The sequence below is a fragment of the Lampris incognitus genome, chromosome 2, assembly GCF_029633865.1.
Source record: "Lampris incognitus isolate fLamInc1 chromosome 2, fLamInc1.hap2, whole genome shotgun sequence".
In the NCBI taxonomy this organism is placed as follows: Eukaryota; Metazoa; Chordata; class Actinopteri; order Lampriformes; family Lampridae; genus Lampris; species Lampris incognitus.
The window spans coordinates 97,870,682-97,897,482 of NC_079212.1; the positions used below are offsets into that span (position 1 = coordinate 97,870,682).

General features: G+C 45.6%; 1 protein-coding gene across 2 annotated transcripts in view; it reads right to left on the reverse strand.

Moving 5' to 3' along the window:
• Positions 1–21,182, reverse strand: part of kaznb (kazrin, periplakin interacting protein b) — a 68,220-nt gene extending 47,038 nt beyond the window's left edge. For both annotated transcript variants that reach the window (XM_056273606.1, XM_056273605.1), the window contains exons 1-2: positions 20,924–21,182; positions 20,169–20,376 (exon numbers count right to left, since the gene is read on the reverse strand). In XM_056273606.1, coding sequence (XP_056129581.1) covers positions 20,169–20,376; positions 20,924–20,926 — 211 coding nt within the window. In that variant the 5' untranslated portion in view covers positions 20,927–21,182. The remainder of the gene's footprint in view (positions 1–20,168; positions 20,377–20,923) is intronic.
• Positions 21,183–26,801: the final 5,619 nt, after the last annotated feature.

Consider the following 26,801-nt stretch of genomic DNA (forward strand, 5'->3'; position numbering starts at 1 on the left):
ATGAGCATATGGAAACTATGAAATCAGGCGACCATTTCTGTCTGCTGTGTAAGCGATGTAGCGAACCTCATTCAGAATACCACCAGGTCAAGTGTTCCCACTGCTCACACTGATATGTGAGAACTTGCAGCTCCACTAAACGTACCACAAATAAACTAACATAGCTGATCAAGATTTTCACACAATTAGAAAAAGGAAGTATGGGGGGGCAAACGTGAGCTAACTAATGGGAGATTTTTCTTGTTTTTGGCACAAGGCTGCACAGCTAAAGCGATTCATACTGGACTGCTCTCATGTGCTCTATTTGTGCAGATTTACATCATTTTTTAGAATTTATTCATGGTGCACTATGTTTATTAGTGTTATAAAGATCGCAGGCCATGTTGTGTTTGACAGTAATGTGTCTTGCGTTACTTATGACCCTGTACTCCGGTTTGCCACCAAACAGGAAATATCTGTTGCTATATCGTCGCAAACCTCCGCGATAATGAACTGACGGCGCACTTCTTAGCCAATGGTTTATATCCATACAACATTGATGACAAACTCACAAAGGCATAATTTACAATTCATGAGCCGCAAATGGGCTTTGAACTAGCGAGCAATAACTGGCAAAAAATAATTAAAAAAAAAAAATAAGCATGCCGAAATGAGACTCATTAGATGACACGAGCAACATTAATAGATTAAACGCGACGGGTTAAACTAATGAATACTGTAAGCGAAAAACAACAGTTTTAAGCAATCCACCTACACCATAATTTATACCCACTCGAGAAATGCAGATTACTTTAATAGCCCGCCATCAGTTTCCCCTAAAGTTTTCAGTGAACTGAACCGTCGCTGTTTATATAACCAGACTACCGCCTCTCTAGAATCACAGGTTTACTTTTCTAACTTGGACGGGGACAATAAAGAAAAAGAAGACCCAGCCATCGGGGGTCACAAAGGAAATATTGGATTAGGGGAGAGTTGCTGAAGTGTGTTTTTTTTTGGATTTGACATAAAAGTGAATTATAATCTCGTTTCATTTGACAGCGGAGGCCCAAAAACCTCGAAGAAATGAACCCTGAAACAGCTCCCGGCATTACCATTTACTACATGGATAATTAAAGAAAAACAAAAACACACATCGTTTCCAGTCAAACAAGCGACTCGGCTCCTGGTTGTGTGTATAGTAGCTTAATAGCACAGCGTTCACCTGCGGTTGTGCTCTGCAGCACCTGATGCTGGCCTGAAAACGTCAGATCCGCTGGTCTCCCTTCCGGTCAACGAGACAGCATGATAATAGATAATTTACTACATAGGGATGTCAGAGATTCGACGGTAAAGCCACCAAATGAGAATAAAAGACACCCATTTAGTGAGCTGGACGTTGGTTGCAGCGGGACGGCGGCGCCGACAAACATCTAAAAGGCTCATTCAGTAAAAGGTTTGGCCGATTCCCGAATAAGGATCCTATTACAGGAAATGCCCCTCATCTTTATGCGAAGGCTGTTGAATCCAGAGTGCAAAATGAAAAAAGTCTTCTCATTCATCTCGTCGGATTGATGTCCCACCACCCCAGTCAGCTCAGCGTGAGTCATATTCATCCACGGCCGGTTTTTATCATGTGTCTGTGGCCCTCTGCAACATGGACTCAATTAGTGGGAAATGGCCCACGCTTTCATGTGTATTCACACACGCACACAGGCATGCACACACAAATATGAACAAACACAAAGGAATAATATTACCCGAATATGGGAAACATCTCTCCGTATCACATTTCCACAAATTGCCGATCGCAAGGTTAAATGATAGCATGGCCCGTGCATATCCATGCATATCTCCTTTCAAGGTGGGAAAAAGATGCAACCTCATTAATCAAACGTTCCCCCACTGCAGATGAACGACGCTTACAGGGGTCAGAGGTGGATAAACCTTGAAAACAGCCACGATAACCCGCATATGAAACCTCAAAGCCGCGGAAAGAAAAGAGGACTCTGCCGTTTTACCTCCATTCACGCGCCTTCTGTCCAGCTCCCAAGGAATACAGCTGGGCCTCAGCATCTTCTCGGCCCTCCACACCAAGTCCATGTCTCTCTTTTTTTTTCTTTTTATCCTTCCCCCGTCTATCTCTTTTCACTCTCCCCCTTCCCGCAGCAGCTGAAGTATGGGATGCAGATTACGATGATAATCTCTCCACACCAACCCTCCCACTTTTCCTTCCCTACCCATCATCCAGGACATTGTCCCACCCTGTTCCAACCCCCACTGGTTTTGCCCAATCCCCAGGTCGCTCCAGTAAAATCCCCCACAGGTCCCGCCCCCCCCCACACACACACCTATTGAAGGGGTCAAACTACCCATGTGGCAGATGGGATGGTCCTGTGTAGGCCGAAGACGCACAGCCCTGGCTCACCGCCAGTCCTAAACCAGGACTTTCACCCTCCTGTTGTGTAACCAGACAGATGAAATAAACTGTATCAGAAAGCTAATGCATGACTGTGACACGGAGACGTATGTAAGGCCGGAGACAATCTCGGTGTAATCCTCTCGTATCTTCGTCACAGCCAGCAGGATCAAAAGGACTCTGTCCATTACGACGAGGGCGATGCAAGGTCAACTCTCCCTGCCACGGATCAGATGCCATACATCGGTGGGAAATACAGCAAGCACGCTTGAACGTAACAGCAAGACTCTCTCTAGATCCACGGTTTGGAATTTAGAGACCGCTTTACACTAATGACTCATACGCCCCTTTTGAAGGGATGGAAATGACATCACCTGCCTGTCTCCTCCAGTGTGTTGAACAAGCACTGCACAACCCAAGAAATCAAAATGCTCTGGGCAAACATACTGTGCACACAGTCAGATTTTTTTTCTTTTCTGTGTCTGAAGAACACAGACACACTGCGAGATAATTACATCATAAAGGATCAAATCCGTCCCAGTGAAGGAGATTTAGATCCACATTGCGAGGTTAACAGTCAGTTGCGCCCGGTCTGTGGATGTTTTCCAAACAAACAGACGGGGATCTGAACAATGAAGTTAGAGGCATTCAACTACCTCCTCATTCAACCACAAAGTTATATTCAGACACATAAGGGAGGAGAGGAGGGGCGCCTGGAGGAAGAACCCAATTAGTTCTCTCTCCACGCCCCGTCACCTGACAGTCTACCCATCCACGGCCTGATAGAGGATCCTCTACAGCCTGCTCATTCAAACCAATTTAGGTGTGCCGGTGTGTTACCACACATTCATTATCTGCCCCTCACAATACAGAGTTGTGGCGCACCGCCGCTCTCCTCCATCTCAGCTCATTGGTTTGTTAAAAGACTCAACGATTTACCTTTTGATAGTCTGCACTTTCCATCTCTGAGCCATCTCTCCAGTTTGAACCCCGCCGGCTCTCTTCCTGTCACTCTCATCTCTCCGTCAGTGCAGGGAATTTATGAGACGAAAAAGAACATCGATGGTGTCACAGTGCATACCATACCATCTTGGCCCATAAATGATTACTGAACTTGGACACATCTGTTGTTATGGTCAAGACAGAAATGGACGGGGAAGTCCAGGTGGCGTGGCAGTCTATTCCATTGCCTACCAACATGGGGCTCGCTGGATCAAATCCTCGTGTTACCTCCGGCTTGGTCGGGGTCCCTACGGACACAATTTGCTGTGTCTGCAGCTGGGAAGCCGGATGTGGGTATGTGTCCTGGTAGCTGCACTAGCGCCTCCTCTGGTCGCTCGGGGCACCTGTATGGGGGGAGGGGGACTGGGGGGGAATAGCGTGATCATCCCATGTGCTACGTCCCCCTGGCGAAAATCCTCACTGTCAGGTGAAAAGAAGCGGCTGGCGACTCCACATGTATCAGAGGAGGTATGGGGTAGTCTGCAGCCCTCCCCAGAACGACAGAGGGGGAGGAGGGGGGCAGTGACCGGGACGGCTCGGAAGAGTGGGATAATTGGCCGGCTACAACTGGGGAGAAATAGGGAGAAAAAAAATCCCAAAAAAAAATACAGAGACAGACGATATGAAGACAACATTCCGGATAAACGCACTTGAGTTCTGACTGAACCAGTCCGTAGACACGGCAGTGCCGCTTGTTTATGAAGGTCTGGCGAGTGTCTTTCAAGCACATGTAAAAGAGGCAAACATCGATAATGGATTTATTTTCAACATTTCCCACTGCCTCTGGCTTAGAAGACACATTAACAAAGGGAGCACTGGGATGCAGGGGTACGAAAACTGAAACCACATCACATATTTGCGGAATGTGCATATGGCCTTGCTGAAGCTATCTAAACAGTTTATCTTTACAAGATGGATGACACAACTGGAGCAACCCGAATTCCCACATTTCCTCTCCCAAAGTATTACACGGGCCATGTAACCGTATACTCCTCTGAAATGAGCTGTAATTTTGAAGAACACTTTGACTCAGCACTGGATGGTTGGAATTCCCCCTCTTGATTGTGCTGGAACTGGAAAGAGTACATTTTAATCAGAGGGGAAAAAAAACGATTATATTGTTCTATACTAATACACTGAGGGTAAGCTTCATATTCAGTTTTTCCGGGGCAACATATGGTCTCGTGAGCATTATATAAGTCTCAAATTGTGCATTAAATGTAACTAACTGCAGTCCCAAGCCCTGAAAGGCATCGCGTAACCATCTGGCTTCAGGTCCTTTCATTTATTCATAAAGGGTGCACCGTAGGCATCGCCTCTGCTACCGCTTGAATCCTCACTGGGCTTGCATCAACTTGATGAAAAGGTCAAAATGCCTCTAATAAGGAGCAATAGCATCGACCCACTGCAATTATTGGTTCCTTTAGGTTTGACAGTGAATACTAACATTTCGAAATCAATTGTTCCCAACTCCGGTCCTCAGGGACCCCCCCCCCCCCGAAGTCGCTGTTGTTTCTATTGTGCCGGATATTGCAACCATCTAATCGGGGAGTTTGCTGACCTGGAACAACAGGTGAATGTAATGGACTACCTGGTAGAAAACCAGTAGTACCGGTGGTACCTGAGGACCTGATTGAGAACCACCATTCTAAATCACTCTAGCTGGTGTTGCCAAATGGGGCCTTTCAAAGAACATTTAGTAACCCCCCCCCGTGTGGCCCACATGTAAGGATGGGTTGGTCCGCTTCCATGTGTTAAGATATTCTGATTTCATTTCAGACTTCAGACTACGTCATAGCTCACCTGTCACCTATGGTTCATCTCGTTCTGAACTAGACATATTTACAGCACTTACAAAGTCTTCAGTCATCGTCAGCATTCAAGAATATCAGCTGAGGTGACCCCTCTCTTCACTTGAATGGACCTTCACTTGAATGGGCAAAGGTGTACTTTCAACTGTGTGCTGAGAATGCGACTCTTCCCTACCCGTTTAAGTTTCCTTGTGCGAGCTGCAGGGTTTTTCATTAAGGGAATTCCAAGAGTTAAGTGGCTGTTCAATCTGAGGAAAGAAACCCTACACCTTCAGAGGATGAGGGTGAGACTTGTCTACAGCCAACTGGCTATTAGCAGAGAGGCGCAAGTGTTGCTGCCCACGCGCCATCTCTCTCCATCTCTCTCTCCATCTCTCTCTCTCCTTCTGGTGTGGGAGGCGCATTTAACACACCTGTAAATTACCCCCACAGTCCCACCAGCGGTCTCAGTCTATCACACCATCCCCTTTGCACTAATAACACCATCACGATGCCACTGCCCAGGCTGTGTGCTTTATGGACGAAAAATCTGAAAATCAATCCCCTCCAGCAGTACACAGACTTTGCTAATACAGTGGCTTCTGAATCGCCTTTCTGATTTCACCTCCCCCCCTCCTCCTCTCCTCCATTACACTGTCATCTCCTCCTATTTTTCTAACTTTTTGTCCCCATCTTTTCATCATTAGCCATATTTCTCTCCTCGTCTCTCCTCTTGCCCCGTCCTTGCTCCAGAACCTCACTGAACCGCCGTGGACAGTAAATTACACACACTCCCCTCCTCTCGTGTTGACTAGCCCTCTGACAAAAGAGTGGCTGTCCTTTGGCCCTGTGGCACACATTAACCTTATGAAGGAAATGTAATAGAGCTCGCCTCAGCCAACCTGCAACAGCAGCCAAAGAAGATGTGGCCACACTCCCAGCATCTCCCTCAGTCTAACATCACAGGTCCACTCCACTTCAGAGGACAGCAGCTATTTTCGACCCCGCCAATGAAGACCAATTTGATGGTCTACCTTTGTAGTTGGGTAAAACAGGGATGACATTTTTGGTGAGCACTGAGAAATATGGAGGGCTTTCCAGTAGGGATGGAACAGAAGCATACTTGGGGGTTTCAGGGCACATTCCTGGACAGAGGGAGCAGCTAAGTCTCCGTCCGTGGTTAATTAGGGGAGTTTGTGGGAAACCCTTCAGTCTGAGTCCCACCAAAAACCCACACAACTCCAAGTGATGGTTGCAGCGCTGAATGGAATTCATTGTTCAGTCGCCAGAATGGAAGATTCCATCGCTCGCTTCCAGTCTTTGGAGCTGTCACCCTAACCATGAGAGGACCAACATGGCACTGCCAGACAACGGTCCTCCTAAATAATACCAGACGACAGATGAGGACATAAAGTAAGGAGGGATGGCTTTGAGGGGGGACGGTCCCAGTTGAGGTACAAATGCTGGGCATGGCTGGAAAACATTACTTAAAATGGCGGACCCGGTTGAAGAGTGTAGTGTAAAGCCTGTTATCTTCAAGCAGTGTGTAAGTGGTTAAAAAGGCCTTCGGGGGCGCCCGGGTAGTGTAGCGGTCTATTCCGTTGCCTACCAACACGAGGGTCGGTGGTTCGAAGCTCTGTGTTACCTCTGGCTTGGTCGGACGTCTCTACAGACACAATTGGCCGTGTCTGCGGGTGGGAAGCCGGATGTGAAGAGTAGGGTAATTGGCCAAGTACAATTGGGGGGGTCCTTCAGATATTGTAGACAGCTAATAGGCCTTACTGCTCGACCAACAGCCATCACAACCTGTTGTGGGGTGTAGTAGTCTTTGAAATGCATTGTGGGTGCTAATAGGATGGCTGTGTACTTAGTGTCACACAAAGTGAGATTTGTGACGTCTATCAGCCCGGATGATGGAATCAAATCAGCATGTAATACAGATAAAATTCAATCTTTTTATATATACACCAAAACAGGAAATCCCCAACAGATAAGATGACTGACACATGCCAGTCATATCAATAAAGCAAATACAGGAATCAGCCCAGGCTGAAACCGCAGAGGCATAAATAACTAATCTTTAGGTATTAAAGTTGAAATGCTGCACAGTTAGAGCGACACACAGCAATGACCTGCTAGGAAATAAGCATCCCTGTCTTTATAGTCGCTTTACCCTATAGATAAATAAAGAAGTTGAAGAAAATGATGATTCCAATTCACTTCCAATCCCCAATCTTAGATTGTGGGACTGAAAATGGCCGAGACGCCAACATACAGTTCCCATTGGAAATAGTAGAAATTAGGTCTGCAAGGAATTACAGGTCTGTGGCTATTACTGGATAAAATAGATTATGAAAAGTACATCATCAGATTTATTTTCTGAGTATGTTTTGTAAAGCAGGTGTTTGTTTCCTTGTTTAAATGGGCAACATTAAAGAATATATTAATATTGAAGCAAAACCTGAGACGAATACCAAAAAAAAACAGGATAATGGCAGAGAAATTTAGGGCCAAAGTACCTCAGAGGCACGATGACTAAAGAAGCCTCTGTAATGCTAATTTGAAAATGACTACGTGTCCACATGCCGTTGACAACACGTGTAGCTGATGGGACACCGGGGTCCTGGTCTGCTGAGACACTTCCCACACACACTCACACACACACACACACACACACACACACACACACACACACACACACACACACACACACACACACACACACACACACACACATCTGGTCTGAGGAAACATGCAGACACACACTTATCACAAACAATAAACACATTTACAGGAAAGCGTGTACACATCCTTCTCTGAGGAGGGACCCGGTGGGTCTGCTGGTGTTGCAGAAGGAAGACAGAAAGGGTTTAGGCCAGAGTAATTGGTGACCTAATAAATATTTGCGTAGTATCTCCTCAGCAAGGGGAAACATTAAGGCACGCTTTCAGAGCTGGTGCCTCCAGGCTGCAGACCGAAAATAATTCAGGGATAGAACGTACTTGCTATGCCCATAATGATGTGTCAACTACAGTTTTATTTCTCTGGTTACATGCAGCACGTGAGGGAAACATCACGATTGAACAAACTTCTAAACTGCCTTTTTTAATGCTCTAGTCAAAGACTTACAACGTCGTTTAAGTACTGTGAAAGAATGCCGGCGATGACGCAGGTTTAAAGTTATAAATTAGGTGGGGTGTCCGAGTAGTGTAGCGGTCTATTCCGTTGCCTACCAACACGGGGATCGCCGGTTTGAATCCCCGTGTTACCTCCAGCTTGGTCGGGCATCCCTACAGACATGATTGACCGTATCTGCGGGTGGGAAGCCGGATGTGGGAATGTGTCCGGGTCGCTGCACTAGCGCCTCCTCTGGTCGGTCAGGGCACCTATTCAGGGGGGAGGGGGAACTGGGGGGAATAGCGTGATCCTCCCATTCATTACGCCCCCTGGTGAAACTCCTCACTGTCAGGTGAAAAGAAGCGGCTGGTGACTCTACATGTATCGGAGGAGGCATGTGGTAGTCTGCAGCCCTCCCTGGCTCGGCAGAGGGGGTGGAGCAGCAACCGGGACAGCTCAGAAGAGTGGGGTAATTGGCCGGGTGCAATTGGGGAGCAAAGGGGGGAATAATTTTAAAAAAATTATAAATTAGGTTTAAGGTGAAATTTGCAACTTTTCTCAGTTAATTAGTCATTACTTTATCCATATGATGATGGTGTGTATCTGGGACACCATTGTCATCCAGTGTTGCAAGCAGCCTGAACAGGGAAAGGATGGTTCTGGTCACATAATTTTGTGACAATATTTATGTCTATTTTTTGGCCCTGTGATGGACTGGCAGCCTGTCCAGCATGGTTCCCCGCCTGCCGCCCAGTGACTGCTGGGATAGGCTCCAGAATCCCCGTGACCCTGAGAGCAGGATAAGCGGTTTGGATAATGGGTGGATGATGTGGCGGTTCTGTGGGACAGGCAGTCCATGTTACAGTAGAACAATGTTCACAGGCAGAGAGAAATAAACATGTGACATTGGTTTTTGCGGACAACAAACCTGGTGTAGCAGCCATTGTGGCTCGTGCACTCAGCTCAGCAGCAAAACAGCTCCCACCCTCGTAAAAACGGCATCCTTGGACCAAAGCTAACACAGGCAGTCTGATGTATTACAAACTTTATCAAACTATATCACAACTCTGTTCTTCGGTAATATTGATTGTTTGTCCAAAAGAAGCATCGCCCACGTCGGCCTCACGTTTAAATCTTTCCCCCTGCTGCAGTGGTTTCCAATATGATCGTATGTGTCGCTGCAACAGTCGGTGTGACCAGACCAAAAAAAACCCAACAACATCATACAGAGACTGGAGAATGTCTCCAGCTACGGTAAAAATACTGCTTAGTGTTGTGTAACCTGAGTCCATGGTCCAGATGGATAGAATAATGATCTGGCAATGGAGAAATGTTGCAGATTTCAGCTTTACGTCAATGTTGAAAGTGTTATTTTAAAATGTCTTGGTGCATGCTCAATAATCCAGGTAAGAAAACCAAAGGAGGTTGAATCAGTTCACCTGGACACGACGTTTATTGACAGATTCGTTTCATCACTCATCTGAATGACCTCTTCAGTCTAAACTGACTGCAGGTATCCCCACCCTTATAAACAATACAGCTGCATAACGACTGAAACCAACGACCAGCTTCATTTTCAAATATGGGTGTGACCATTAATAAGCTACGTTTACACGACAACGATCTTGCTAAAAACGGAAAAGTTTTTCCCTTTGCGTTTCCCCGCGTTCAGACATCGTTTTGAATACGATCCGCATGCACGCGGATCCGCAAAAAAAAGGCTGAAAACGCTGTAGTATGCATGCCAGGCCAGTAGGTGGCGTAACAATAACTTCTCAGAGCTTTTTTTTTGCTTCTCAGAGCAGCGAGTAGACGGATTGAAAACGTAATACGCATGTGCCACGTGAGCCGTGACGTCACCGGTTTTGCGTTTTCGGAAGATTTCACTCTGGAACCCGGTTTCAAAAAGTTTGCGTTTTCAGGCTCCCAAAACGCCGTTGTCGTGTGAACGAACGGCCAAAAACACAACAATACTTTAATGTGTTATGTTGAAAACGTTCCCGTGTAAACGGCCCTTAATAAACTTCATGGCCATTGAAACTCTAGTTAATGGTCACACCCATAGCTGCATATGAAACGGGTGGTTGGTTTCGGTCGTGACGCAGCTGTATTGTTTATAAGGGTGGGGATACCCGCAGCCAGCTGAGACTGGAGAGGTCACTTAGATGAGTGATGAAACGTTTCTGTCAATAAACGTTGCATCCAGATGAACCGATTCAACCTTTTTTTTTAATGTTATTTTAAAAACGATTTAAACTGAGTTTTGGTTAAGAACACAGTCATGTCCCTTCATACCTTGACAATGTTTTGGGATTTGATGTTGTCAAATCCATGTTCTCCCCATTGATGAATTCCAGCTCTGATTTGTTGCATTGCAGAGGAATGGGGGTGGGGGGGGGGGGGGGACCATGCGCGGTGGAGCTGTGTGACCAAATGGTAAATGTTGAGGTGTGTCAGCGCTCTTAGCCGTGTCATTCAGCGTGGGAGGAGAGGCAGCTATGGAGCTACACCCTGGGAAGTCAATGAAGACTGCCCACCAGGGCGCTAATGGCAGCCAAGTAAAACTCTTGTCAAAGTTTTATGGGATGACACAAGGGCTGCAGAAAAACAAAGTCAGCGAGCACAAGTTGGAAGTCTTTTATACCCGTGCAAGTAACTCCAGCTCCGGTTTAAATTATGAACTGCTGTTAAAAAAGGGCATTTGAGCAAAGCCTTGGTCTACCGTTGAGAGCTGAATATTCTGAACCACGATTCAGTCTTTAGGCTGCAGTCCAAATTAATCACAGTCTAGATGTGATGTGTGCAAACTACCAGGTGTCTGTGTGTGTATGTGTGTGTGTGTGTGTGTGTGTGTGTGTGTGTGTGTGTGTGTGTGTGTGTGTGTATGTATGTATGTATGTGTGTGTGTGTGTGTGTTGCTCTCAGAGGTCCACAGCATTCTCCTGATGTTAAGAATGCGGTTTTCAGTCCATCAGTCTTGTAAGAGGCCTGCGTGAGCCAGACGAGTGCAGAAAGCAGAAGAAGTGTTGTGCTTATCCTCTACCCTGTTGGAATGTCACGCTTTGGGTCCTCTGGATACAGGGGGGCTTTGCACTTCCTCACAACTCATTTCCCTACACGTCTCGTCCTTTCTCTTGCGAGAATGGATTTAAACTGCAGCCGAGGCGACAATATGTACCAGCAGCAGTAAAACGAAAAAGCAAAATCTTTGCAGCCGAAGCAATGAGGCATTTTAATAGGATGATCTGAGACTGTTATGAGACAGACTTCTACCCTCCTTCTGTTTTTCCCTGTCTGTCTGTCTCTCCCTCTCTCGCCATCCTTCAGAAGGTTTCAGACTGTTTGAAGTTTGGACTCAACAAAGATTTGGATGATTTAAGGTGAAACACGGGGTTAGACGTGTGGGGCTGAGGAAAAGGGGAAGAGGAGGGAGTAGGATCCTTAGACTCGGTTAATTATCTTGGCCTCCAGCGGTGAGGCAGGTACCATTACAGTCTGACAGTGGCCTTGCAACACCCTGCTAGGGGAGGTGAGTGTACTAAACGCATTGTCAGAAGTCATTTTGTTTTTCAGAACAGATACAGTGAATCCACTTTGTCCACCAGTGCTCAGACACGGGCCTGGTGTCTGCCACGGAAGGAAACACACCCTCCCCTGAACCTCCTTCATATCACCACTAGACCCAAGACACACACACACACACACACACACACACACACACACACACACACACACACACACACACACACACACACACACACACACACACACACACACACACACACACACCCCAAATGGAGTCTCACACAATCTGTTCACTCTCCTCTCATGAGTGTTAAGTCAGGCATAGACCAAGGTGGTTATATTATCCTCATCCCCTCAGGCTTCATCCATCGTCGTGTCTCCTCTCTACTAATTCAGTGTCTCCTACAATTTGAATCAAGTTTAGGGGAGTCTAGGAACAATCAAACACTGGGCTAGATATTCAGCAAGCTGCCCTAGCCTGCTGAACCCCCTGGCCTGATCCTCTCCAGATGCACATGCTGCAGATGATACTGACCAGATCTGCACAGCACAACCAGGAAGCTTTATTTCACCAAATACAAAAAGGAAAGCCTCTCTCTTCTACCACCACATATGGGTGTGTGTGTGTGTGTGTGTGTGATAAAGACCAGGTTCCCAGAGTAGACATGAAGGGACACAGAAAAGGATGCTTAATGTCTAATTTCCTCTACCGAAGCCCCTCTCTGTTGTTGACAAAGAGAGGAAACACACAGTGTGTCGTTGCTCGCAATGTTTGGACGAGGAGGCCAGTGAGGGTGAGGAGGAGCAACGCTAAAGAGGGAGAGCGAACTGTTGCAGAATCTTCCCAGCAAAATCAGAGGATATACCCCCAACCCCTCCTTTCCCAGCCAATAAAAGCCATCCTAATTCTAGGCTCTTGGCCCAGACATGACCTAGCTACAGGAAGTTAAAAGTTAACATTCTCTTTATCAAACTCATTTGGGGGGGGACTGCACCCCAGTGGGAGAAAAACAATAAAACGTCTTCCTTGGCTTTCATGAGTCTATTATGCATACCAAGACATATCAGCCTCATTGGCATGAAGGTTACCATTAAAGAGAGGGGATGTTACAGCGTGATGGAGGGCCATTACATGGTTAATGTCATGGTTAAAGTCTTTCTCAGCTCTCCTTCAACTGACTTCCCTTGACCTGTTTTGTGAAGTTTAATTCACTGGAAGTTAAGCTGGAGACTTGTGCCCCGGAGAGAAAAGTGTGTGTTCGAGATGTGCAGAGCCGCCATCTTGCTTCATTTTCCTGTTCTGCTCGACTGCCAATGTACCTGACCGCTGGGTCGGGTCCCCCACCCCTTTTACTTTCTGAGGTGGCACTTTGTGTCATTGACTGTGTGGCGATGGCACGAGGGCCATCTGGTACTCGGCTAAAGGACCACAGTCACCAGCTGGCTTGTAGGGTGGCGCTCCTCTCTCCTCTGCCAAAAAGCTTCCGGCACACTGACGACAGTCATCATTAGTCAACTGTGACCCCGAGCCAACACTTTGACATGAAATCAACGACATGTTGCAGCGCCCTTCTGGTGAGCCACAATTTTGGAGAGACTTTCTGGCAGTCGGGACACAACACAGACTTAAGTTTCCTTCTCCATGGAAGTCAACATTGCAGGCACACTGCTGCCCTCGCTGCACCCAGGCAGCCACGTTCAGGGCTGCGAACGCTTTGAATAAGCCGGCAAGAGTATATGATTTTACTGCTCCCATTGACACCAGTCTGTCAGATGATGTATACGATTCTGTCAGCTCATTAATAAGCCTGCATTTTTTATTAAAGCCAGTGCTAACCATTGTGGAGTAATGGCTGCCAGTGAGCCAGTGAGTACATCTAATTTAGGTTCGGCTCTTAAGTACAGATACAATCCACGCTCCTCTTGGAGAAAAAAGAGAAATGTCCTCCAATCCATTCTGGGTGGTTTTCTAACTTAATTACAGATCTAATAGAATCTAAATTATATGCTATAATCTAATCACATCTGTGTTTCGTAATAGGAACAGTAAATTCAGGTGCGCAAATTGTTGAATTATGAAATGTGGCTAAAGAGAAAGAGAGATATAGAGAGCACTGTAGGCATGCGTTTGTCATAATCAAAGAGCAAACGTAGTGCTGTAGAGCAGCTCTCAAACGCTAGCCGAGAATCTCTGCCTTTGACGATATCAGTAGATTTCCTCTTTTCACACGAGGGCAGTTTTTCCTCCCTGCCAGTGCCCCCGTTCTCAGCTGCTATCGCAACTCCAGAAGTCCCAGATGTGATTAGCCCTTTCACTGAAGGAAGTCCACAGGGGAAGAGAGAAAAACTGGGAGAAAAATGGGTGGGGGTGTATGTGCGTGCATGTGTCTGTGTGTGCACGTGTGTGTGTATGTTAGTATGGGGTAATGGTGGTGGTGGGGTCTGTCCCTGGCTATTGTTTGGACACAGTTCCTCTCATGCTGCATTGACCACAGACAGGGCGTGGCTGAGGGGTGGGGGTGTGGGGGGGTTCATCTGGTGGTGTGGTTTTCGGGGGGATGGGGGTGGTTAAAGGGGAGGTTTCAGCCACATTGCATACTTTCTCTGCATGCAGAGAGAGAGAGACAGAGAGAGTGAGCAGGAAGGCTGGTGGTCTCTGGAGAATGAGGGGGAGAGGGGGGCTGGATGGGATTTTTTTTTTGCCCCTACAGTTTAGTGCTCCACCCCTCCCCACCCCCCACCTATAGTTCTGCTGAAGTAATGAGAGATCTGGGGCCTCTGAAAACTCAGGCCAGATGGGAAGAAGTCTTCCTCAAAATTACACTGCGAGAGAGTACACTATAGCCAGCTCGGCTTCTCCTCCAGGACGACAAAGAATGTGAGATATTTTCACTGGGGGATAATAATTACTAGTGTTGCACCAGAACGCTATGTCATGCAGTCTGAGGTCATAGCTGTGCCACCATCTTTGACCGACCGCAGCTCAGTATGTCCCCATGTCTCAACGGCAGCAATAACCCTTCAGTCCTTATGCCCCGGTCTTTACCTTGCCTGTGACAGACTGACACCTGAAAGAGGCAATAGATGCACCATACAACCCATAATTCCCTCCACACAGTGTCCCCCCCCCCTTGCATTCAACACAAGTGATGAGGGCTTTCCCCGGTGTTTCAAAGGAGCCAGGACTTTTATGTACGCCCTGCGCTATATGAATGACGAACAAAGACTATTCTATGATTGTGTTTTAGTGAGGCTTACGGCGTAGCGTTGGTAGGTTCTGAACCAGTCTGGGACGAGAGCTTTTCACATCGACCGACTGCGCAGCGCTGATCAGCTCGCGATATAAATAATGTAATAGGCTTACCTTGCATTGATCCTGGAGGGGGAAAAAAACATTTTTTCAAACCGCAATCACTCCTCTTCCCTCAGATGAATTGAGCGGAAGGAGGATATTTCATGCTAAATCTTTATTTTTAATTCAGATGGACTGTAAGGGTGACAGCAATACAGTGCACTGATGGTGATACATTAGCATTGTTAGGGGAAGGCTAAACAGAGCCCGGATATCACAGTGATGGATTAAAAGTAGTAGCCAATAATAAAAGGGTGTCATCACTCCTGCAACAAATACATTACCGTCAACGCCTTGAACAAAAGGAGGCAGGTCATTTGTAACAGTAAACCTTGGACCTCGCCGCTGCCACTGCACTCCATATGCAGATTAGACATATGAAACACACTATACTGCACGTGTAATATACAAATAAGGACATAAATGTTAATAAGTTTGGGGTGTGATAGCCTATAAAGTGTCATTCAATCTTTTGTCCCCTGCCACTGGTTAAGATAGGAAGGTCAGACTGCAAGGGTAATTGGAACGACAGACTGACGCAGAGTTTTTATAACCTTGTTGGACATCTGTCTGTAATGTTATTGAGTTCCACGGGGACGGGAAACTGTAGAAATTCTGGCATTTTGGCTGAGCATAATATATTTACAGTGAGTCAGGCCATGCATACTAACAAGCCTTGTCTGTGCGGCAGCCTTGATCCAGCCCAAGGCACGGCAAACAAATAGGCTAACAAACAACTTGGCTTGGAGAGGGTTATACACCTAAGAAACGTTCAAACTCTCTACAGCGCTGGATGGGGACGCTGGCTCATCACTCCTGCAGGCTACCTAACATGAGAGATCTCACAGATGAATCAGCTTTCTTTCTTTTTTCTTTTAATTATTTTTTGGCATCTTTTTTTTAAAACCTTTTGGAAAGCGATAGGAAAGAGGCAGACAGGAGAGAGAGAGAGAGAGAGAGAGAGAGAGAGAGAGAGAGAGAGAGAGAGAGAGAGAGAGAGAGAGAGAGAGAGAGAGAGAGAGAGAGAGAGAGAGAGAGAGAGAGAGAGAGAGAGAGAGAGAGAGAGAGAGAGAGAGAGAGAGAGAGAGAGAGAGAGGTACGACATGCAACAAAAGTCACCGGCTGGAATCGAACCAGCAACGGCTGTGACCGTGTGGCCATGTGATATGCACTGTAACCATTCGACTACACAGACTAATCATCTTAAACTTCACATTAAAACATCCTTAGGCTAGGGGGCACCCAGGAAGCGTAGCGGTCTATTCTGTTGTCTACACGGGGATCGCCGGTTCGAATCGCCGTGTTACCTCCGGCTTGATCGGGCGTTCCTACAGACACAATTGGCCGTGTTCTGCGGGTGGGAAGCCGGACGTGGGTATGTGTCCTGGTTGCTGCACCATCGCCTCCTCTGGCCAGTCGGGGCGCCTGTTCGGGGGGGAGGGGGAACTGGGGGGAATAGCGTGATCCTCCCACGTGCTACGTCCCCCTGGTGAAATGCCTCACTGTCAGGTGAGAAGAAGCGGCTGACAACTCCACATGTATCAGAGGAGGCATGTGGTAGTCTGCAGCCCTCCCCGGATCAGCAGAGGCGGTAGAGCAGCAACCGTGACAGCTCAGAAGAGTGGGGTAATTGGCCGGGTACAATTTGGGGAGAAAATGGGGGTAAAATCCGAAAAAAAAAATCCTTAGGCTAAACAGTTTTAGTTGGCTGTGCTTTAAGCTTAAATTTATGACATCTTGTTTTGTGCAGGCAGGGTTAAAGGTTTGTCTGTGTCAGTTTGGTGGATGGGCTATCAAGAAAGGAGGGCTCTGTTTCGTTCTATCCAGCGTGATCAGCCACTCATAACTCTAGTCACCTGACTGTTGGCCCTGCCCCTGGGAACAGGAAGTATGACATCACCGACCTAACGTTCTGGAAAGCTGGAACAGGACGTATGACATCACTGCCCTTAAGTTCTGGAATGTGGGAATGTCAGGTTACCTACTAACGCTCCATGAGCGAAAGGAAAAGAAGGAGACAGAGCTGGAGGAAGAGTGGGGGCACAAAAGCAGTTGCAAGAGAGAGTTGCTGGGGGTGCAGAGAAAAGGAGGGAGGGCAAACTGCAGCCTATTCCTTTCCATCCTGAAAACTATAGACAGCGACTGAGACTGACACCTGTTACCAGTCATACAGGCCGCTAGGCCGGCTAAAGCGTACATTCCACACAGACAAGTCCTTGGCCCCAAGTGCCACTAGCAGCCAAGAGAAATCGCCTGCTGGTAAACTCCATCTTTCTAACACATGGAGCCATTCACTAGACATTAAGACCTACTAGCTGCTCGGTAGGGCACCAACTCAATACTCCCTGCCTTCTAAACCCATTTTAGTCAAATAAAGAACACAAACAGCCTGAGGCCACAGACCTGCAACATGAATTCCTTACCAGGCTCATCTTGCTAGCTTAGCAGGCTTGACCTACGATAAAGGAGAAAATTGAGTTTGTATTTAACTCTCTTATGTTTTAATCAAAGCTTGGACTTCATGACTAAGTGGTTGAAGATTAATTTGAATGCAAACAGTGGTTTTTGGTGGGTGCACCTTGTTCATCGGAGGACACGATATCCAAAAAGGATTGAGCCAAGAAGGATGGTGGAAAATTCTTCATTAAAGCAACATTGTGTAATTTTTTCCGTTAATTCATTAAGATTTGGAATGTGAAACCAACAAATATAGACCCTCGGCGCTTCAATACACCAATTTAATTCCACCGCTATCATCTCAAATAGTCTGGTGTAATATGCACGGGCAGTATTGTCGCAATACAAGGGAACAAGAAGTGATTAGTTCTTTGTGCACAGGAAATGCTCTCTGCAAGGCATGATAAAAATGAAGGCAGCACCTTAGATGGGGTTTTTTTTCTTTGCAGATTTTTTTAGAAAGCAAATTCTTGGCTTGTTGGGGGTAGAGGTTGCACCAATTACGTGTGGTCCAATGCTGAAGAAAAAAAACCCCAAAAAACATCCAAAATCCTACATTTGTTTTTGTCATGCCTCGCAGCAGGCATCGTTTCCTGTGCATGAAGAAAAAAAAATCAAGTCTTGTTCACTGTTATTGTGACAATACTGCCTGTGCATGTTGTACCAGACCATTTGAGGTGATAGCAGTGGAATTAAGTGGCATATTGAAGCACCAGTAGTTTCAATTTGTTGTGTACACATTTCAGATCCTAATAAATGAGTGGAGAGATGACACAGTGTTGCTTTAATGACACCAAGATGTTAGTGGTAGAAAGGTATTTACCCATACCATTTGGTAAAAGGGCTCACTTAAAGGGACACACTGGTATTTCAAACTGAAACCCTATTTAATAATCATTATGTGTAAAACTGAACGATGGATAGCTCTTTTAAACTAATTCATTATTGACCAAGCTTGCATCATCCCACTGCTGTGCACCAAGCTGCAATGTAATCCTTCAGGGTAATAGTGCTTGCCAAACAACGTCCACTAAAAGAGGTATTTTTGGCACAAACACACTCAGAATGTTATGAGAGGAGTATAAAGAGTCATGACATCAATCATGGAATCATATATATCTATATAGTATATCTATAGATGGATGGGTGGGTGGGTGGATAGATAGATAGATAGATAGATAGATAGATAGATAGATAGATAGATAGATAGATAGATAGATAGATAGATAGATAGATAGATAGATAGATAGATAGATAGATAGATAGATAGATAGATAGATAGATAGTCCATTTCTAACCCGGGGGGGGGGGTCTTGCCCTGTAATTCTGCAAAGAATGAGTTGCTGCAGGAAGACAACAGTGAGAGTTGGAGAGAAATAGAAAAAAAGAAAAAAAAGTCCATTGCTGTGCTGACCTGCCGTACCCGAACTGTCTTTTCCTAATGCAGGGTGTTTTTAGACACTTCTCAAACCCTTATGAGCTTGTTAGTGCCAAAAAAACCCAGCTCATTTAACGGATGTTATTAGGCAAGCACAGGATTAAATTGCAGTTTGGTGTGCCACAGTAAGATGATGCTAGCCTGCTCGATCCTGAATCAGTCTAAAAGGTTCTGCTATCCATTCCTCGGATTTGACTCCTGACGAAAGGACAACAGGGTTTGGGCTAAAAAATACCGGAGTTTTCCTTTAAAGCCAGTCCATTATGTGACAAAAGCAGAAAATAAACATTAGGTGGCACTAAAAAGATAAGCGATGCAGTTTAGAATTAACGGCGGCTAAAAGTTACAGTGCTGCAGAATGTTAGAAGGGACACGTCTGATGACATTAACCCAGGACAGGAGCTTCGAGTCACTGAGAACACAGCTCACCATGGCTGTTTGACACAGGTCATTTGTTAAATTTCAAACTCACACCACCACATCTATCATCGTGGCAAGCGTCTGTGCCGTGACGTCACCTGCTCCGGTCAGAGTTACTGGCGTAAGGCAGCAGGACCTTAGACATAGACTAAGACTCTGAGCCAGAGCCAGGCAGAGACAGAACTGGAAGCGGGACTAAAGGGAAGTCAGCCCCAAAGAGGCCCAGCTGCCTGTCTGAGAAACCGGACCCGAACCCAGCTCTAACCCTGACCCCTCCCTCCTAACAATAACACACGGTCCGGTTCTCGCTCACCTTCCCTGCATTCTCCCACTGCGCCCTCATGCTGGTGTTGCGTTTGGGGAAATCAGCCGGCAGAGGAACGTTGCAAGGAATGAGATTAGTCACCCCGCCACGCATTCCCTGAATACTTCCCACAGTTGATTTCAAAACATTCACACATGTTCCCCTGCTCACTCTCACACATGCAAGCAAACATTTCCCACACACAAACAAATATACGCACACCCCTCTCACATGCATGTGCACATCGCTTCCTCTCTCACACATTCATACACAACTTGTGATCTAAATGAAGATAGGTGTGGAAACAGGGACACACACATATACAAATAAGCACATATCTGTGCAAACACACATGTTGTGCTACTCACCCTGGTATTGGAGGCTGTCATCGTGGTGGTTGTGCTGGTGGTGGTTCTCCAAGGCAGGCGGGCTGCTGGCGCCCAGCTCCGCTAGCCTGCGGCTGGTGGCAGAGAGCTCGGAGCGCAAGTTTGTCACTTCCCGACTGGCAGACTGGATGGCCCCATCAATCCTTTGAGCCAACTGTTTGTTGTCCTCCATCATTTTAAGGATTTTTCCCTGCAGACCAAATCCACACAGAGCAGCATTGTGTCAAGTGGGGCATTAGGGGATGAAGCTGAGACCCTTTCCTCTCCCTCTTCCTCCTCCTGTTCTCTTCCTCCTCCCGCTCCTCTTCTCTCACAGATTACTTCAGACATAAAAAAAAAGAAAAGTCAAGCTGCCGTCTCTCTTCTCCCCTCCACTGAACGCAACAGGGATGGTGTCTACCTGTTACTGCATATAGAATGACGCCTGTTCGGCCACCCACTACACAGCCAGAGAGAGAGAGAGTGAGAGAGAGAGAGAGTGAGAGAGAGAGCGAGAGAGAGAGACGGGGGGGGGGGCAGAAACAGAGATAAAGAGAGAGAGATAGAGAAAGAGAAAGCAAGAGAGAGATAGAAGGAGAAGAAGAAGAAGAAGAAAGACAGAGGAAGGGGAGATGGAGCCCAGCAGGCGGAGGAGAAAGTGAGCACTCCTGCCGAGGAGAAATGTGCTGTGAGCAGCTGCTCTCAGAGAGGACCCAGCACACAGAGAGATGACATGCAGCCTTTTAAATGGACTGTACCATGTGGCGGAGGACCAGGGGAGACGCGGGGGGGAGAGCCAGAGCAACTCGCTTTCTTGGAAATGTTTAACCAGAGAGCGCATCGAGTATCCCACGCCCTACGGAGTCCGTAATGAGTTTGTAATCCCGTCGCTGGTGAGGGAAAGAGCCCAGCTCGCTCCTCTCTACTTTCTGCTCCCTCCGTTTACCACTCGCACAACTTGGCAGTTAACGGTGGACCCTGTGACAAGCACTTGTCAAGTGCTCTCTATCTTTTCATTCCCGCTCCCCACTCTCCCTTTCTCCCTCTCGCTCACACACCCACTGTCTTTTTGTCACTCCCAGCGCCGCCCCCCCACCCCTTTTCATTCCACAATATATTCATCCCTTTTGTCCCAGGAGGGCTTCACCCCCACGTTGCTGGAAAGGAGAGGGGAGGAACTCCGAGAGCAAACTTAGCGGAGGACGGAGGCAGAGCCCTTTAATGGGCTGATCACGAAGCAAAAACGAAAGGCTGGGGGGAGTCGTAGTTCAGCCTTGACTAGAATATAATGGAGCTTACTTCTTTGATCAAAAGTAGTCAGAAAGTGTTATATTTTGCTCATCTTTAAACCCAGCAATGTAACGCTCACTTTGTGTTTGGCGTGGCCGTGGTAGTAATTGTATGGCTATATCCTGTGTGTTCAGATTTGGACATAGTCTCTCATATAAGATGGCCCATCTCAAAACTTGAAAAGAAATCAACGTTGCTAAGCCACCACAACTTCGAAAAGGCCTCTGACAATTTAATTTCCCAAGTTAAAAAAAAAAAGAGGTCCTGTCTCCGAGAACAAATTGAGATGAGTGATACATCGCTCACAAGCTGTCATCCTAGGGCTGCATGATAACAGCTTGTTGCTCATTGGTATACACACAATGGCACAAAGACGCAAGCAAGACAGTTTGACCGAATGAGACGCAGCAGCAATTAGACTGCAGCTTCACGAGTGACGTTTCACGTACACCTTTTTTTTGCAACCATGCCCTCGCTTTGACGCGAGGTCCACATTGTGATGTAGAGCCGCTACCGGTTTTACAGATCATGTCTCTCGCGCTGTCATTCGGAGTCTGGTGGTGTAGCCCCTAGAGACCATTACAACCACCCTTCCCCACTGCATCAGGGCATCTTATATGTAGCACTGACAGAGTATCATAGCGGTACACACTCTCTGACACACTGTCTGCGTTTCACTCCCTTTTATCTCGGTTTCTGTCCTCCTCTTCTCTCTCTCGCTCTCTCCCGCTCTCTCTCCACCATGCTGCCCAGACAGAGAGAGAAAGAGAGAGAGAGAGAAAGCGAGAGAGCAAATGAGAAGTGGAAGACAGAGACAGAGATAAAGAAGGGAGTGAAACACAGACAGTGTGTCAGAGAGTGTGTACTACTATGATACTCTGTCAGTACTACATATCAAATGCCCTGATGCAGTGGGGAAGGCTGAATCTCTAGTTGTCAAGTTACATCTTACAATATTAATCCTCTGGTTGTTTTCTTTCTAGAAGTCGTTATTGATGTCTTGTTAATCTTTTACCACTTTTGGAATAAAACTTCAACAGCAAACTTGAAACTAGAGATTCAGGTGTGAAATAAAAGAAGGTGCGCACATACACACACACACACACACACACACACACACACATATTTATACAGAAAGAGAGAGAGAAAGAGTGAAAGAGAAAGAATATCAAGAAGTAGAAGCAATTACCAGCCATGGACTCCAAGAGGATTAAAATTCTTTCCTGGCCCATACATATCCACACAGTAAAGGAGTAAACCTAGCCAACAAAGCACATCAACAATATCTTTCATCATGTGGCACAACAATCTAACTTACCCTTCCTAAAACTAAACCCAAAGAAAGGGAAAGCAAGGAAAGTGGTTTGATCCAGAATGCAAAAATATTGAGGGACAAAAACTAAGACAATTACGGTAACACACTCAAACAATATAGTCAGACACTGATAACTAAGAGAGAGCACCACCTCAAAAACCAGGTCAACCTAAGTGAAGAATCAACAAACTCAATCAGTTTCTGGGACCACTGGAAAACGTTCAACAAATATACCATTCAAGATGGAGATATATGGATAAAGCACTTCAAAGATTTATATATACCAAGAAACACACAACACACCCGAATGAGACCAAATGCAAGAACATTTGAATTAATTACAACCATCATTAAAGACTACCAAAACCCATTTGATTATGAAGCTACTGAAAAAGAATTAGAACAAAAACTGAATACCCTAAAATGAAGAAAAGCCTGTGGACCTGATGGCATCCTTGAGAAATGCTTCAACGCAGAGACTCTAAATTCAGATCAGCCATTGTGAAATTTTTCAATTTAGTACTCAGAATTGGCTATTTTCCTGAGATACGGAGTGAAGGGCTGATAAGCCCCACATTCAAAAGTGGAGACAAGACAGACTCCCCCAAATTACCGTGGGAGCTGCATAAATTCATGGCTGGGAAAAGTTTTGTGTGGTATACTAAATTCACAAATCACAAACTTCATCACAGAACATCATTTACTAAGCAAAAGCCAAATTGGATTCCTACCTAGTTTTAGGGCCACAGGCATATTTTTACAATGCACACCATAACTGATAATTATGTGCACAAAGTAATGAAAAAACATTATGCTTGCTTCATGGATTTCCAAAAAGCGCTTGATTCAATCTGGAACAACAGCCTTTTCTTTTAATTAATCGAAAGGGTATCGGAGGAAATTTGTACGATCTAATAAAATCAATGTACACTAATGAAAAATACTCAATTAAGATTAGAACAAAGAGAACAGAATCCCTTTTCCAGAGAGATGTGGAGTAAGACATGGCTATAACCTTAGCCCCACACTATTATATATATATATATATAAGCTATTATATATATAAGCTATTATATATATTATAAATTATACACACACACACACACACACACATATAGCCATATAAATAAATAAATGAATAAGCAAAACAAACAGAGAATTCCCCTGCACCTGGACTGAAATTACAAGACACTAAAATAAAGTGTCTCCTTTATGCCGATGACCTGGTCTTGCTGTCCCCCACAAAACAGGGGTTACATCAACACTTACCAGAATTGGAAAAATACTGTCAAACCTGGGCCCTGACAGTCAATCAACCCAAAACCTAAGTGCTATTTTTTCAGATACAACAAATAAATCATTATACATATTTAGGACTAAAAATCTCAAGCAGAAAATTTTAGCTTTGCTGTGAATGAACTAAAACATGGCAAAAAGGGCTTTCTATGCCATCAAGAGATCAATAAACACTGAACTACCAATTAGAACTTGGCTCAAAATATTCAAATCAATCATCAAACCCATTGCATTATATGGCAGCGAGGTGTGGGGGTACACAAACTCAACAAGACTGGGCAAAATGAGACAAACATCCCACTGAAATCCTGCATGCAGATTACTGCAGAAGTATCTTCCAGGTGCAGAGAAGAGCTCTCAAATCTGCATGCAGAGCTGAATTAGGCCAATATCCCCTACTGTTAAATATTCAAAGACGAGCCCTACATTTCTGGAACCATATTAAAACAAGTGACCCACTCTCCTTTTCCTACAAAGACATATCCTGCCTGGAGTTTAACCCACAAGAGTCCCCTCCCTACCTACTTGTCCTGAGGCTGGGAGAACTGTCCACCACTCAGCTCATTACACCATGACCACCTCGGCTTCAGGACACATGCACTCAGAAAAGTAGACCCAACCAAATTATGATGAAATAAAAATAAAAATATAGAGATTACTGGACAGAAAACGGAAACATATGTAGCTAAGCAGACAGTACACTGTGGCAACCTACCTGACCACAGTGTCTGATACAAAAATGAGGAGAACACTGACTAACTACAGGTTAAGTGAACACAGCCTCGCAGTGGAAGTAGGCCAGCACAGACAGACCTGGCTGCCCGGAGAGGAGAGGTTTTGTTCTTACTCTGACCAAGGAACAGACAAGACAGAGTGGCACTTCCCAACTCATTGCAACCAATATCAAAGTCTTGGAAACCAATATTTTGCAAAAAATTATAAAAATATTCCCACAGTTCCTCCATCTAGTGACTCGGAGAGACTTCCGGTCACAGTGGGAAGGGAAAGAGTGAAGACTGCTGTAGACTGGTGATAAGATATGTACATAGCAGTCTGCCATGAGCGCTGCAGCTCTGTGAACCCCCTGTCCCACATGGCAAATAATTAATGTTTATTAATTCATAACTCATGTGTTGTATGTTTATATCTTATGTCACTCTTACCTACCTTCCATAGCCCATGTTGTTCTCCATGCCCTTTTGTGTTTTTATTGTTTATTTATGTTTATCATAATTGTGTTAATGTGCTTTGGCAATGTTGTATTGTATGCAGTCATGCCAATAAAGCCACTTGAACTGAACTGAGAGAGAGAGAGACAGACAGACAGACAGACAGACAGACAGACAGACAGACAGACAGACAGACAGACAGACAGAGAGAGCTAGAGAAATAGAGACAGACAGACAGACAGACAGACAGACAGACAGACAGGCAGACGGAGAGTGAGCTAGAGAAATAGAGAGCGAGAGAGACAGAGAGAGACAGAGAGAGAAGGGGAAGACAGAAAGAGAGATAAGGAAGGAAGCGAAATGCAGTGTGTCAGGGAATGTAAACCACTAAAATAATCTGTCAGTGCTATACATAAAATGTGCTGATGCAGTAGGGATGGCTGAATCTCTAGTTTTCAAGTTACATATTACAATATTAATACTCTGGTTGTTTTCTTCCTGGAGTTGCTAACGACGATCAGTCTTGTTAGTCTTTTACCACTTTTGGAATAAAACGTCTACAACAAGCAATCAAAAACAATCAGGGAAACGTATCCTAATATGACTAAATTCATAACACAGTGATAAGCTTTCAAAGGGTTAACCTAAATCTTGTTAACTTGTGATGATAGTTTTAGTAGGCACTATACAATAGTTAAGACCTGTTAGTGCATTGTATAACCTGGCCCTAACTGGTAATGCATGAATCCAGCCTGGTCTTTCAGATCAAGACATGGGTCCTGCAACTCGATTTCCCCCCCAATTCCTTGGTTTGGAGAAGGAAGGAAGGTTCCTCACAACTCAACTGGTCACCACAAACAATGTGACAGTTGACGCCTATTGCATATTAATCCACAACTACTGCCTGCTTCTTGCTGCGAGGGGAAGCAAGGCTTTCATGGGTTGAACTGTGGAATGTGAGGAAATGAATGATTTTAGGGTCAAGGGTCAGGCCATGTCCCAGATACACATCAATAACAAGACAAATACATTGGGAATACATAATTATGGCCCGGCCAAAGCGCACAAAGTTGTCCTGTGTCTCTGTGCTCACGCTGAAGGAGCATATAACCATGGAGGACATTGGGAGACTACAGGAATTCCCCCTCACCCCAGCCCCCCAGTTCCCCCTCCGGTGCTTTCATGGATTCAGCTTATATCCCAAACTTAGCAAAAAGTGTTTGTGTAGTTTGTTTGCTCACTTGTTTGGTGCTATTAATGGGAAGTGTAATTATGCGTGCTGAGGGTGGGCAGTTAAAAAGAGGCATTGATAAACAGTCACCACGACTGTCTGCTCGGGGTAAATTGAATATCGACTAATCCTCCACACACTGGAATGCTTTCCATTTTTCCCAATAGCGATGTGATATAATGCCCTGGCCAACTATTTATACAAGTCTTATCAGGGGCTTGGGAGAAATAGCCACTCCATCGAAAACTATACTCCCTAATACCCGTCAAATCCTGGTGGAATGAGGGAGATAGTGTCTGCAACTAGGGGGGTTTATGTGTGTCTTTCTGTGTGTG